Raw genomic sequence first — 14,144 nt, forward strand, 5'->3', positions numbered from 1 at the left:
GTCTATAACAAACCTCTCGATATTTTAGGAAACACAAAATCAAGATAATCCTCCAGTTTTGATAATATATTTGTCCCTCAGCAATTTCCTTTGTCTTAAAAAATTAAGGATATTATGAATATTCGATAAAGGAAAAAACACTGTGAAAAAAATTACTCTTATTGAGCGTAATTACCTCCAAACACAATTCATCTTTCTCTTACATCTTATATTCTAACTCTTACCTCATCTTCATTAATGCAAAGGAATTAATGCGCTTGCCTAAATAGTTCTCTGCTTATTTTAAAGTTTGCTTCCTCTAGCTTTAGGGAGGAAGTCTTTAATATTCATTGGCTGTTTCACTGTTCGAGATTGTGCCTCTTAATTTTGGCAGAGCGTTGTTATTTTCAAACTCCAACAGCAGACACAGAGAGAAGATTTAAATTTGGCAAAATAATTGAAGCTAGACATTATACAGATAGAAAACTTGACATGACTGAGGAACCCCCTTTTTGGTTGCAGTAGATTGTATCATAATGCCCAGCGTGAAAATAATAGATTTTTCAGAAACCGAGTCCTTTCTACCAACAGTTCAACAAATGCATATACATGTACATCTGTGAAATAAATCTGCCACAGATGCTGCACCTGGAAATGAGGTCTCGAACAGGAAGCCATTTATTATCACAATAAATTATATCTATAATCTGTAGAGACCCCCACTCCTTAAAAAAAAAAAAAACTAACTTGGAAATTTTAAAGACTCTAGTTCACTTGAAAAAAAAATGATGAAAGGTTGATCAGAGTGTAATTCTTACAAAACTGCGAGCTCTAATATGAAGTTTAAAAGTCAACATGCTTTGAGAGCTTAATTTCCTTGCCTTTGTACTTAAGAATGAGACATTTTACCCAGTGTCCCTCTAGAAGTAGCTAAACTATATATACATTTTAGATTTTTAAAGCAGTATTGTGATAATATCACTGTAACCCATTCCTAGGGACCGGTATACACAAGGGAGAAATAAATGCAAATTTCTTTTTCTTTGAGAGTTCCCTACTCTTGAGCATCACCATGTCACGTAAACATACATCTCTTACGTACTTCTGAGGAGTAAGTACAGGGAAGATTCTGGAATACAGTACTATCCAGCTGCTTGATCTGCTCAGATCACCTTTTAACTAAGTTTTTGGTCCTGTCTGTATGGTTGTATTTTCTAAGCAGAAAAGAAAGCTGCCAACATTCAAAGACAAGAACAGTGGGAATTAGAAAACCTCTTGGAGTTCTCATCATGGCGCAGTGGCAATAAATCTGACTAGGAACCATGAGGTTGTGGGTTTGATTCCTGGCCTTGCTCAGTGGGTTAAGGATCCGGTGTTGCCATGAGCTGTGGTATATAGGTCGTGAGCTGCGGTGTAGGTCGCAGACATGCCTCAGATCTGGCGTTGCTGTGGCTCTGGTGTAGGCCAGCAGCTGTAGTTCCGATTAGACCCGTAGCCCGGGAACCTCTATATGCTGCAGGTGAGGCACTAAAAAAAAAAGGCAAGAAAGAAAACCTCATCTTAATTTCCTCCCCCCACCTCCTTCTTCTCTGGTTTTTGGAGATATGGGGCTCTTAATGCCCACTGGGCATTCCTTGCTGCCCGAAGGCCTGAAGTCATAATTTGGGGAGGGAGGTGTGACAGTGGCCAGTGTGGCAGTGTCAGGGGTGAAGAAAACTAGCCATCAAGTTACACAGCTGGCTCTTGCTCAATGTACATCAGAATAAGACACTTGTACAGGTCCTAACACTAAACTTCAGCCTGATTAAATTTTAAAAGAGAAGTTAGAAAAAAGGTTCTTCCTTTGCTCATATTCAGTAGTTCATCAGCTTTTATCACTGTACCTATATATGAAATAACTATATAAAGCACCTTAAAATAAGAATTCCTTCACCAAACTACTCTATATTGAATTATATAAAATATCCAACCTATAAAACACAATCCTATATGAAACGAAAAAAAATATGGTTTTTTTGTTCATTTTTTGCTTTTATTTTTTAGGGCTGCACCTGCAGCACATGGGTGTTCCCGGGCTAGGGATCGAATTGGAGCTATAGCTTCCAGCCTACACCACAGCCACAGCAACGCCAGATCCAAGCCGTGTCTGTGACCTACACCACAGCTCACAGCAACACTGGATCCTCAACCCGCTGATCGAGGCCAGGGATTGAACCTGTGTCCTCATGGATACTAGTCAGATTCCTTTCTGCTGAGCCACTACGGGAACTCCAAAAAAAAAAATATGTTAAGATACAAAATTTAAGTGATTATTTTCAGAGTTCCCTGGTAGTTCAGTGGGTTAAGGATCCAGTGTTGTGACTGCTGTGGCTAGGATGTGATCCCTGGCCTGGGAACTTCTGCATGCCTCGGGAGCAGGCGAAAAATTAAAATAATAAAATGACTATACTCAAGTGAAAGACCATTTTGGAAATGATGTAATGCCTAGCTAATGGCAGAAAACTTTTGGTCTTATATTACACTTAAACATGGAAACGCTATAAAATTTGGTTGTGATGATTGTTGTACACCTATAAATGTAATAAAGTTCATTAAGTAATAAAAAACTGAGTCAGTACCCAAATGCTTAGCTACCTTCATTTACTTTCGTGAAGAAGCCATAGTATGGGGGACAGAATTCCAAAACAAGCAGAATCCCAACATTACAATGGTGTATCTTTAAAACATGAACTCAGTACTTCCTTATGTGTGATATTTCACTGCCTTTTCTCTAGCTATTGTAAGTTTGTTACCCAATGAACTAGGTTGATTATTCCAGAATTTTTCCAAGCAAAAAGTTAAGCTGATGAGTATATCCATGGTCATCATCCATCTCCCTTTTTGAAAGAAGGTTCTAAATATGCCCTTTTCCAGTCTTCAGGCACCTCATCAGTCCTCCACGGGTTCTCAAAAATGACATCTAGCGGTTCTGTGATGACTTCGGCCAATTCATTAAGTACGCTAGGATGCCAGCCATTGGGACCTGTGGATTTGAACATATCGGGGTTATTGAAGTTCTCCTTTACCCATTCTTCCCCTAGTCCATCATGGATTCCTGCTCCAAAGTTTAAGTCACACTTTTCTCTTTCTGGTTACTGTCTGGATTTTTGAAAACGAGCTTTAAAGTCTCTGTTTTTTAATCCATCAGTTTTCTCTTTGAGGCTAACAAATGAAAAATGTGTTTTGTTCTTCTCAAGCCTACGTCTTGTTTTTTAAAAAGGCCCCCTTGGAGTTCCCACTGGGGTGCAACAGGATCAGCACCATCTCTGCAGCACTGGGGCATAAGTTTGATCCCTGGCCCAACACAGTGGGTTAAGGATCCAGCATTGCCACAACTGAAGCTTAGGTCACAACCGCAGCTCAAATCTGATCCCTGGCCCAGGAACTTTGGTGGGGCAGCCAAAAAGTTAAAAAAAAAAAAAAAAGCCTCCTTCTCTTTCCTTTCATGTTTCTTAGAAGAAAAGGAAAGTTAAAAAAAGAAAAAAGAAAAAGTGTATCTTCTAATACTTTGCCTTCCTAAGCCATCTCCCTCAATTCTACCCTTTGGCGGCCTTAACATATAGGAACAGTCAATATACTGTGAAACATTTCAAAGGCCACCTTGCTCATGCTCAGAGGGAACACATCTCTCTAGCTCGAGGCACCTTCCCAAGTTAAAAAAAAAAAAAAAAAAAAGACAATCATCTTTAATCGCAAGCATTTGTATGCATAAACAGTAACTTTTTCACATAGGCATTTAAAAAGCATAGTTGTGCATGAGTTGCAAAGAGATGAATAAGGCTTTCTTACCAAGCACGTAACCTAGTAGCATTCCTCTGCCATTGTGTGGTCATCAGCACCAGTGTTCAGGGATTGATATTACACTAATTATCTCTAAGCTCTGAGCGGTGCTGACGGTTTTAACCCTTCATGGCCACTACGATTCCTTTGAAATTAAAAGACAGCAACAGTTTCCGGCCCATCAGTCACAGTTATGCCCTGGGCCAAGAATCCCTTGACAGATCAAGAATGGACAAAGGAGAAGGAAAAAAGAGTGCAAAGGAAGAATGAGGATGCCTGGGTCTCTCCCACGATTTTTGATATGACAGGCAGACTGTGCTGCTTGGATTCAACCATTTACTTATTTTTTAACTGGAAAAGCTTTGGGAAAACAGCAAATCAATCTTGCTCTCTTTCGTTTTTGTAGTCTTATATGTGTTTCTCCCAGTTTTATCTCTTGCAAAAAAAATATCATATTGCAGGCACTATGAAAAGACTTAAGAAATAATTCTGCACTTTTCTCTAGGGTATAATAATTTGTTTTAGCGTGTGTCATTTTCACCCCTGCTCAAACAGCCACTTGCTGATGGAAATATGTTAACTAATATGTCATTATTAATTACTTTGGGTAATATCATCTGGCAATTGCATTCTAACGGGATAGAAAGTATTACTATCCATGCCCAGGAAGTTTCTTTCTCCAGACAATGAAGCTATTTGCAGGCCTTTTGTCCCCCTGTAAGACCAAGTAATAATATCTTACTACTCACTAATACACTCAAGTAGTCAGTCATTCAAATAAACCCATACCCAAGCCACTGAATGTCTCTATGAAAAGCTAACTCATGTTGTTAGAAGCTATGAAAAAGTAATTTTCAATCTATGTTGACAAACTAAATTTTGAGTGGGGGGGGGAGGATGTTACCTTAACAGGAAGAAGGTAAAACTGTTTCATTTTTAATGCTCTAATAAAGGAATGAATGAAAAGGCACTGCAACAAAAATTGTATTGGCTACATAGTGCAAGAGAACTTGCTATTTCTTCCTGAAAATCCAGAAAGAGCCTCCGCTTACAGCATCAGGGTTGCTAAAATCTTGGAAGACTACAGTCGGATTTTGAAGGAGTCACAAAGGGAGAAGGCAGCATCTCGAGAACATTCTCATTAAAGCAAAAGATTCTCAGATGTCTGTACCTTGCCTGATACAGCTCTGCCTGAAGTCAGCCGGATAACCTCACCTACCGTTAAAGGTCATTTTATTCCAGGAACCTATAGAAATAAAGAAAACACCTTTGGACAGGTTATCATCTAGTAAGCACAGACACCCTTCCTATTAAACTTGTTCAAAGATAAGAACCACAAAGTCATTCACAAATCTGGCATCAAGCTAATAGCCTCTGAAACCTCTTGTGTCTCTGGTTCAACAAAACCAAATCGCATTCATTAAACAAGCCCAGCCTTGCAATTTGCTAGTTTTCATTCTTTGGGGGAGTGGGTGGGAGGCAGACAAACAGGATTTCTGCAGTTGGGTCATGGAGAGTTTCAAGATGTGAGAGTGATTAGCAATTAACCGAGCACATGTTGCTTCATGATCCTAGGAAGCATTTGTAATTTCCCTGCTAGGAAGGGCTCCTCTGAGCTCTGGTGGCTGGCATGCACTGTGACAGCCCTGCTCCTGCTCCTTGTAGATCTCACTCTGGAAGCAGCATAGAAAGGGCCAGATGTTTAAAACTCGGACCAGCATTAAGGAGATAACTGCTGAAAATACATCTTCTGGGCAAAAAGGCGATGCCCAATCCACAGAGCGGCCCCCGCCAGCTCACATTCTTTTCATTTCATTTTCCTCCTAAATTATCCAGCGAACTCACACAAAGAAAAAAGCCCTTTCTTCACTCCATGAAGAAAAATAACAATCTGTTTATACATGTTTACAGCCTTCTGCGAGTATAGGAATAGGCGGATTTAAAAATCATGAAAGGAATTGCCTCCAATCTGATCTTTTCTCAAAATTCATGAAAGCCAACCACTAGACCAATAAATAGCAAGCTGTATTTCTGCTTCTGTTAATGCTCCTGTAGTTTTGCTGTTTTTAAAGACAGAGTTTGTAAAAAAAAAAAAAGAAAGAAAGAAAGAAAGAAAGAAAGAAAGAAAAAAAGTCTGCCAGCAGCTTGGACCGTGACAAATTATTTTCTGTTTCTAAGGAAACATTACTAAAAGGTTTCTACCCTAATTGGCCTGATTTCTCCCCTACCTGCCTGGAGACGGTGCTCAATCAAAGCATTCTTACATGAGGGCCACGCAAACCTAATTCCTGGGCTGAACTGTGACTTTCTCGGTTTATTTGCTCTGGGCTGTTATGGGGGGTGGGGACGGAGAGGAAAGTCTTTCATGTTACAGGTATTTGGCAATTCTAATCAGTGTTAGCGCTCCAATGTGAGAAATGGAGGGGGTGGGTGGGGGCGCAGAAAAAGTTATTTAAGGAATAAAGAAACTATTATTCTGTGGTTAAAAATTAAGATTTATGAGATTACTTTTTTTTTTTTTGCTCAGTTGATTATTCCGATTTTTAACTGACTTCAAGTCTGTTACTCCTTTTAGCTTGTGATTTTCCACCTAATTAAAAGGCAATCAGAGTTCTATGCAGGCTAAACCATTTAGAAGTTATTTCTCTATTGTGATATTAGTTTAAAGGATGTAGCTCCACTGCAGATATAGAACCAACAAATTCTCCACAGTTGGTGGCTGTGATAAAAAATAAAATAAAACCGGTGCCTGTACAGTAACAGTCCATGCAATTTCCTCACAATTAGGGGGACAACAGCCTCATTGGAAAAAATGATAAAGAATGAGAGTACAAATATTGCCTTCACTCCTCCTGGATGGCACAAGATACACAAATCTGAACCTTTGGGCAGTGGGTGACAAGACACAAGAGGACCTCATGACCTCCTCAACATTCGGCCATGTCAACTACCTATCATGATGGAACCAAGGAAGGTTGGTAATTTGCTGAGAGATGGTGGCAGGGGATGGTTAAGTACGGCCTCATTTTTTAACTGTCTCCAAAGGCAACAAGGATATTTTACACTTCTTTATATTGTCCCCAGGAACCTTATATGGCATGTCACACTGCTGGTGGATCAAACTATCCACAGTATGATTTCTACGTATAATTTCGCAGCAAACTAAGTTGTTACTGAGAAATTTTAGTTGAGCTAGTCAAATAGGAGTATATTTTCCTTTGCCCACACAACAGAGAAACAATTACCAGTGTGTTCACGAAATGCGTGCCTATTTTCACGGTCACCTTTCAGTTCCTCCAGGGGCCCCCGAAGGTCCCTCTCAGCTGCTGCAATGGGATGGCCAAGGCTACCTCCCAGACCCCCATTAAGCTGGATGATGCAATCTTATGTTACCCATAAGATACGACCTTTTTCCCCGGGAGTTTTACAGGCTAGGATTCCTAGGGATTCTACAGACTAGAAAAATGTTTGGCCTGTTCCAGAATGATCTATGTATATTTTCTCTTTTTGACTTTACACGAATACCCAAATGCAAGATAAACTGTCCTGTACAACCATCCTGACTTCATCCCCAGTATGTCCTGGGTAAGTACTGATTTACTACCTAGTTCCCAGAACAAATTAAATAGGTTATAATAAACTGCACTGCTTCTTCCCGCCTTCTCTGGACCCAAATGAGTTCTAAGCTTCACTCAAGATGAAATCTGCAGTTTTTAGCAAAAGGAAAGTATACTGGAGAAGATGGAAATTTTCCTACCCACTTATTATTCAGCAAACTCTCAGGAACAAATTCTGAGGTTAAAAGACAAAAGCCTCTTTGTTTATGCTCTCCTTGGGGCATTAACCCATTTTATAATTTTTCCAACTGAATAGCTTATGTAAATTCCTGATTTCTTGAAAGCACTTTGTTATAATCATCACTGGATATTCTGAATTTGTTAAATTCCCCCACACAGAGAACAGCCCACGGGGTTGTGGTTGGTAAGTGGCCACAAACTCCAGGAGACCCAGGACCTCCTGACTGCTCAGTCATGTCTTATCTCTACCGGGAAGAAATTATCAGTTTAACTGTTGGGAATTCTAAATTGTTCTTTCAGCCATTTTATAATAATTAACAGCTGGTCCCAACAAAAGCTGGCCTAGGTCACCACACTTTCAAGAAGTTTTAGCACAGTTAAGGAGGGGACAGTGCTTTTCAGCACAAAGAGGGACTCTGGGCATATTTACAGAAGGGGTGGAAGGATTCCATGGAGAGAAACCAAATGCAAGAAAACAAAGGGAGAATTATGGACCATCATCGTGGGCCAAGGCTAGATACCAGGAAGAGGGATTAGCATTAGAGGGGGGAGGGGTAAGTGCTCATCAGAAACAGAGGGAAAGAACAGATGTGCAAAGATGCCAACACACTGTGCGGTGAAAGAGAACGAGGGAGGCAGGTCTTGGGTAATGGACTTGCAGGTCTCAGTAAGGACCCAGCCAAGGTCATCTTCAGAAAGGGAGGTAAGAGGGGCAAGGGTAAAGTTTTAGAGGCGCCCAAAGGTGGCCTGGGGGAGGAGGGTCCGGAACAGCCACCAAGGTGAGTGCGACATGAAAGCCTTTTGACAACTGCAAGAGGGCAGATTCAGCTGGACTGGACTGCGTGGAATTAGAGTGAAAGGGGCTCTTTTTCTGTAGGAGGTTTCCAAGTCTCCAAATATTACCCCCAAATGGTGGTAAGACTCAGTCCTAGAAATGTACAAAGTCCAGAAGAGAAATAACAATAAATGCTAGAGTAGGATGAACGCTAGTGTTCTGTCTTCCAGTTCAGCTCTCAGGCATATTTGGTGGGGGTTTTTTTTGCCGTTTTCTTTCTTTCTTTCTTTCTTTCTTTTTTTTTTTTTTTTAAGGGCTGTACCCAAGACATACGGAGGTTCCAGGCTAGGGGTCAAATTGGACCTTCAGCTGCCGGCCTACGCCACAGCCACAGCAACTCGGGATCCAAGCCGCATCTGCGACCTACACCACAGCTCGTGGCAACGCCAGATCCTTAACCCACTGAGATCAAACCCACGTCCTCATGGATACTAGTTGGATCTGTTTCTGCTGCGCCACAACAGGAATGCCTTTGGTGGGTCTTTGATGAAACCATGCCATCTTGGTCTGTTTGGGCCGCTGTTAGCAGAATACCACAGATTGTGTGGATGACAAGTGTAACCAAGCAGGGGCCTCTGGGGCTCCTGGGACAAACGTCTTTCTGTATCCCTCATTTCTTGTTCTTAGGAAATGGGCCTCATTCAGCCTCCATGACCTTCCCTGAGTTCCAAGAGACAGGTTCAGACAGGGGCTGATCAGGAAAGGAAGGGGAGCCGAAGACAAGGAAGGAACAGTCAGGCAACAATAGTACAGCCTCAGGGCAGGATCCCGATTCCCTCGCAAAGGATACACATAATGACGTAAATGTCTTATACACCAAAGAGGAAAGTTATAGTAATTATGCTTCTTTTAGAAATGAAGCCTTTAAAACTGAACAGCTTATAGTCTTTCCTTGTCCTTCTCCCTGGCTTCACTGCACCTTAAACACAATCACCCATAAACTAAAGATCAGGCACCCTGAGCACAACTGCCTGTGGGTTAAAGATTATTAGGAGTTTCCATCATGGCTCAGTAGTAAGGAACCCACTAGAATCCATGAGGATGCGGGTTCGATTTCTGGCCCCACTCAGTGGGTTAAGGATCTGGTGTTGCTGTGAGCTGCAATGCAGGTCACAGATGCAGCTTGGATCCTGTGTTACTGTGGCTATGGCATAGGCCAGCAGTTACAGCTCTGATTCGACCCCTAGCCTGGAAACTTCTACACACTGTAGGTGCAGCCCTCAAAGGACAAAAAATAAAAAATAAAAAATAAAAAAGCACATGATGTTTTTCAGGAACTTTCCTTGTTTGTTCCAATCTCTGACCAATGTGCCCTTTTCACAAGTAACCCAAAGGCCACCATCATGACCATGCAGAGATCTCCTGGGTCAGCTTTGATGACGAAGATTCTTCCAGAGAAAGAAGAATGCATGTCTGCCCCAATCCTGAATCCTATCTGAAAACCTGTTTTGCTCCTTTTTACTATAAAACGCCCCACAATTCTTCCCAATGGAGGGCACAGTCTTTAAAGCATTAACCTGCTGTGGCCTCCTTTGCCTGGCAAAGTAAGAAAAGCTATCTTTTTCTCCTTCACCCAAAACTCTGTCTCCATGTTTCTATCCGGCACTGGTGGACAGAGGCCGAGGTTCAGCAGTATAAACAAGAGAAATTCATTTCCCACGCTTCTGGAAGCTGGGAAGTCCAAGATCAAGGTGTCCACAGATACAGCCTGGTGAGCGGATCTTCCCGGTTCACAGACAGCATCTTCTCACTGGGTTCTCTCCAGGCAGAAGGGAAAAGAGGGCTCTGGGGTCCCTTCATGAGGGCTTTCCATTCATGACCTCCTCACCTTCCAAAGGCCCCATCTTCAGATACCATCACAATGGGGACTAGGTTTCAACATGTGAGTTTTAAGAGGACACAGACATGTAGTCTATAGCAATGTCCATCTCTAACCAGGCTCACTGGCTGCCCATTTAAGGGTCTCTCATCTTCCTGTCTCCCTCTCTCTCATCCACCTTCTCTCAAGAAAACCATCCTTTCTTACGTCCTCATGGTGTTTGAAACCACCATGAACATTAATCAAACTCTGATCATGATAATCACCAATGTAACCGCCGTTAACAGCAGGTTTCTACCACATCCTATGGTTGTTAGTACCTGCCCAACCAGCAACGGTAACCAATTTCTAATAGTAACCAAGCAACCTTCTTCTTCTGTGCCAGGCACTGTGCTGAAGGTGTGGTATATATTTAAACATAATCTCCTCTACTTCTTGCCACAGGCCAGCGCAATGGCTACCGTGGACTCAGTTTTACAGGTGGGAAATCTGCGGCTTTAAGAGAGGGTCAAAGTGCTCATCAGTGGCAGTTCTGTCCAACACCAAAGCCCCATCTTATGTAAGTACATCTGCACTCCCCATCGTTTCACTGGGAATGTGTAGTAGTTAAACAGTGTCCCCCAAAATTCACAGCCACCTAAAACCTCAGAAAGTGAACGTGGAACAGGCTTTGCAGATGGTATAAGCTCTGGAGATGAAATCATCCTGGATTTAGGGTGGGTGTGAGATGCAACCATTGGTGTCCTATAAGAGGAGCAAAGGATGCAGGGAGACATACAGAGAAGGAGGCCCAGTGAAGAGCCAAGAGATGCAGCTCAAGTCCAGTAATGCCAGGAGCCAGCAGAAACTGGGAAAGGCAAGGAAGAGTTCTCCCTTAGAGCCTTTGGAGGGAGCATGGTCCCACCCAAACTGTGACTTCACATTTTGGATTCCAGAATTGTAAGAGAGTAAATTTCTTTTGCCTTTAAGCTGCTCCGTTTGCAGCCCTCAGAAACTAATATGGCACCCTTTCACAGAAATACATAATCTCTCAAAATGCTCTTAGGAGTATTTTTAATCACTTCATCGTTTTTAGCAGAACATGCAAATGTGATTTTAGGCAAAAGGTACTTTATTTTTATTCAGGATGTGAAATGTTATGCAGAATGCTTAGATATATTTAATGTCATTCATAATATATAAGAAAAATTTAACTTTGGCTGTTAAATAAATGATGCAAACTGTTTAATTATGTAAAGAAATATGATTTATAAAAAATACATTAAAAATTACATACTATGTTTATACATGGGCTCCATGTATATTTAGATGCAGTCTGGGACTTAATTTTTTGCTACAGCATCAAAAATAGAAAATAATCAGCCATTGGGATGACTGTTTTCATTCTGCTTGATGTCCACTATTTTATATATTTGAATATTTATGATTTGCTAAAAATTGCTAGATAGGAGAGGTTTTGGGGGCTATATGCAAGCACTTCTCTACAAATAAAAATTACATTTAAAAAAACCAACTTGTATCTCCCACCATTTCTGAATGCTGGAGCCAAGGCATATGTCATGAAATCAGCACCAGTTAATCTCAGACCAACTCATCAGTCTGGATTATAATTCTGCCCTTTGAAATGACAAACACTTCCTAAAAATCACTCTGTATTTACCTTCCTGGCTCCTGCCTGCCTCAGCCCCATGGAACTAGAAAGTCTGTAGCCTGCCTGCCATGAAGGTGAGTTGACTTTCCTTTCTTGTCTGAAGAGAGGGTTTGCTAAGATAGCTGGGATGGCTGAGGAAGGAAACACTTCTTGAAGGGACTGTGCTTGCCAGCCTTGACAAAAGCAAGCACTTTTGAAGTGACTTAGCCAGTTCTGATCAAAAATAGCCCATGGTCTCTTGGCATTCCGTCCCAGCTCCCCAAACACTGAAGCATGCCCTGCACTGGGCCTTAACCTCACCTGCCAAATTGGAATGGGCAGGGAAGCAAGACAGCTGTCATAATCCTCTTTAGCAATTCCTTGGAAAGCACATTTGCATGTTTAGCAGCAGCCAGAGTGAAGCACTACTCAGGGGATCTGTGCTGTTTCCTATCACTCTACCTCTTCTCTGGTTTTGGCAGGAGAAAGAGGGATGCTTTCACATGTCTCCCAAAAGCCACAGGCTCTGATGCCATCATTCTGGGTCTCAAGACCATCAGCTAATTGCTTTAAAGAAACAGTTAATTGCTTTATAAGAAACTTATAAAGTCATCTGAATAAGCCTCAAAACACTGGCCTTGTCCAAATGAACTCTGAGGACATGTAAATGGGTTGCCTGAAGCAGCAAAATTTGTAAGTAGACTGAGTTCCATCATAGATTGAAGGTCTTCACTGTGCGCGCGCACGCGCACACACACACACACACACACACACACACACACACACACACACAGAGTTATGAAATGACACTCCTAGGTTTGGGAGGAGAGCCCAAATCAGGGGGCCTCACAGTCCCAGTTCAAGGTAGTCGAATATCATCCAGTCCAGAGTAAGCCCAGCCGGCATATGTGCACTACTCTGTGTGTGTGTGTGTGTGTGTGTGATGTTGAGGGTGGGAGATGGTGGTTGAGGACACATGGGTATACCTCCTCAATCGAAACCAGCCTATCCTCCAGGTATTTCTTGGTAGCCATCCCACCCCTTCCTGCCAGGACAGAAGTGAAAACCCCTGGGGGATGCAGTGCAGGGCTGGAGATCCATGCTCAGACTATGGAAGGAAGCCCCAGCTTTGCTACCACCTGGATGCGCGGCCTCAGGCGCATTACTTAAACTAACTGCTCTGTGCTTCAGTTTCCCACCTGAAATGGGAACAGCAACGTACCTACATTTCAGAGAGTTGTCATAAGGATTAAATGAGCTAATATTTGTAAGACTGTTTAGAACAGTATCTGGCACAGTATAAACCTATGTAAGTGTTTGGATGTTTATCTAACACCGACCCCATAAAAGGCATGGAATTCTATTTCTTCACTCAATCACCGAGTGATGTAAACCCACCCCTAAGGAGGCTGATACTTAGGCACATCTCCCGAACAAAAACATAATGGATGTGAGGCAGCATTATTAAGTTAGTCATCCACAAATGTTATTAGATAAATCATGAATAATGTGTGTGCTTTAAGCACTGTCTAGCCATTAACTTTTAAAAATTTCATTTAGCTTTGCGAAGCATGCCCTATAGACCATAACTACCACAGCATAGTTCTCGGCTTGTTCAAGCATAAAGACCTTTTTAATTGTTTTAAAACATAAGACGTGCCCTCCCCCAACCCCGCCACAGGGCATGTACATGTGCATGTGTGTGTGTGTGCGTGCATGGGCATGCACGCGTGCACACACGCACATTAAAAGGAGAGTAACTTTGATATTATACTTTTATTTCTTCCTACCACAATTTGATTGAAAAAAAGTGTTGCTTTAAAAGTGACCAAGAGGAGTTCCTATTGTGGCTCAGTGGCAATAAACCCAACTAGTATCCATGAGGATGCAGGTTCAATCCCTGGCCTCGCTCAGTGGATTAAGGATCCAGGGTTGCTGTGAGCTGTGGTGTAGGTCACAGACGTGACTCAGATCCTGCATTGCCGTGGATGTGTGCAGGCCAGCAGCAGCTGTAGCTCTGATTCGACCCCTCGCCTGGGAACTTCCATATGCCATAAGTTCAGCCCTAAAAAGAAAAAGAAAATACTGTTATGTATGTGTGATTGGGTCACCTTGCTGTACAGTAGAAAATTAACAGAACACTGTAAACCAGCTACAATGGGGAAAAATCATTAAAATTAAAAAAAAGTAATAAAAAAATAAAAAAAATTTAAAGAAAGGTGACTAAGAATTTAAGGATACTTTTAAATAAATGTATGTGAAATA

General features: G+C 41.8%; 1 protein-coding gene across 1 annotated transcript in view; it reads right to left on the reverse strand.

The window, feature by feature from the left end:
• Nucleotides 1-2,385: 2,385 nt before the first annotated feature.
• Nucleotides 2,386-14,144, reverse strand: part of SAMD5 (sterile alpha motif domain containing 5) — a 55,256-nt gene continuing 43,497 nt past the window's right edge. The window contains exon 2 of the mRNA XM_047769985.1: nt 2,386-3,001. Within this exon, the coding sequence (XP_047625941.1) occupies nt 2,939-3,001 (63 nt within the window). The 3' untranslated portion in view covers nt 2,386-2,938. The remainder of the gene's footprint in view (nt 3,002-14,144) is intronic.

Source organism: Phacochoerus africanus, chromosome 2 (assembly GCF_016906955.1).
Source record: "Phacochoerus africanus isolate WHEZ1 chromosome 2, ROS_Pafr_v1, whole genome shotgun sequence".
NCBI classification, from domain to species: domain Eukaryota; kingdom Metazoa; phylum Chordata; class Mammalia; order Artiodactyla; family Suidae; genus Phacochoerus; species Phacochoerus africanus.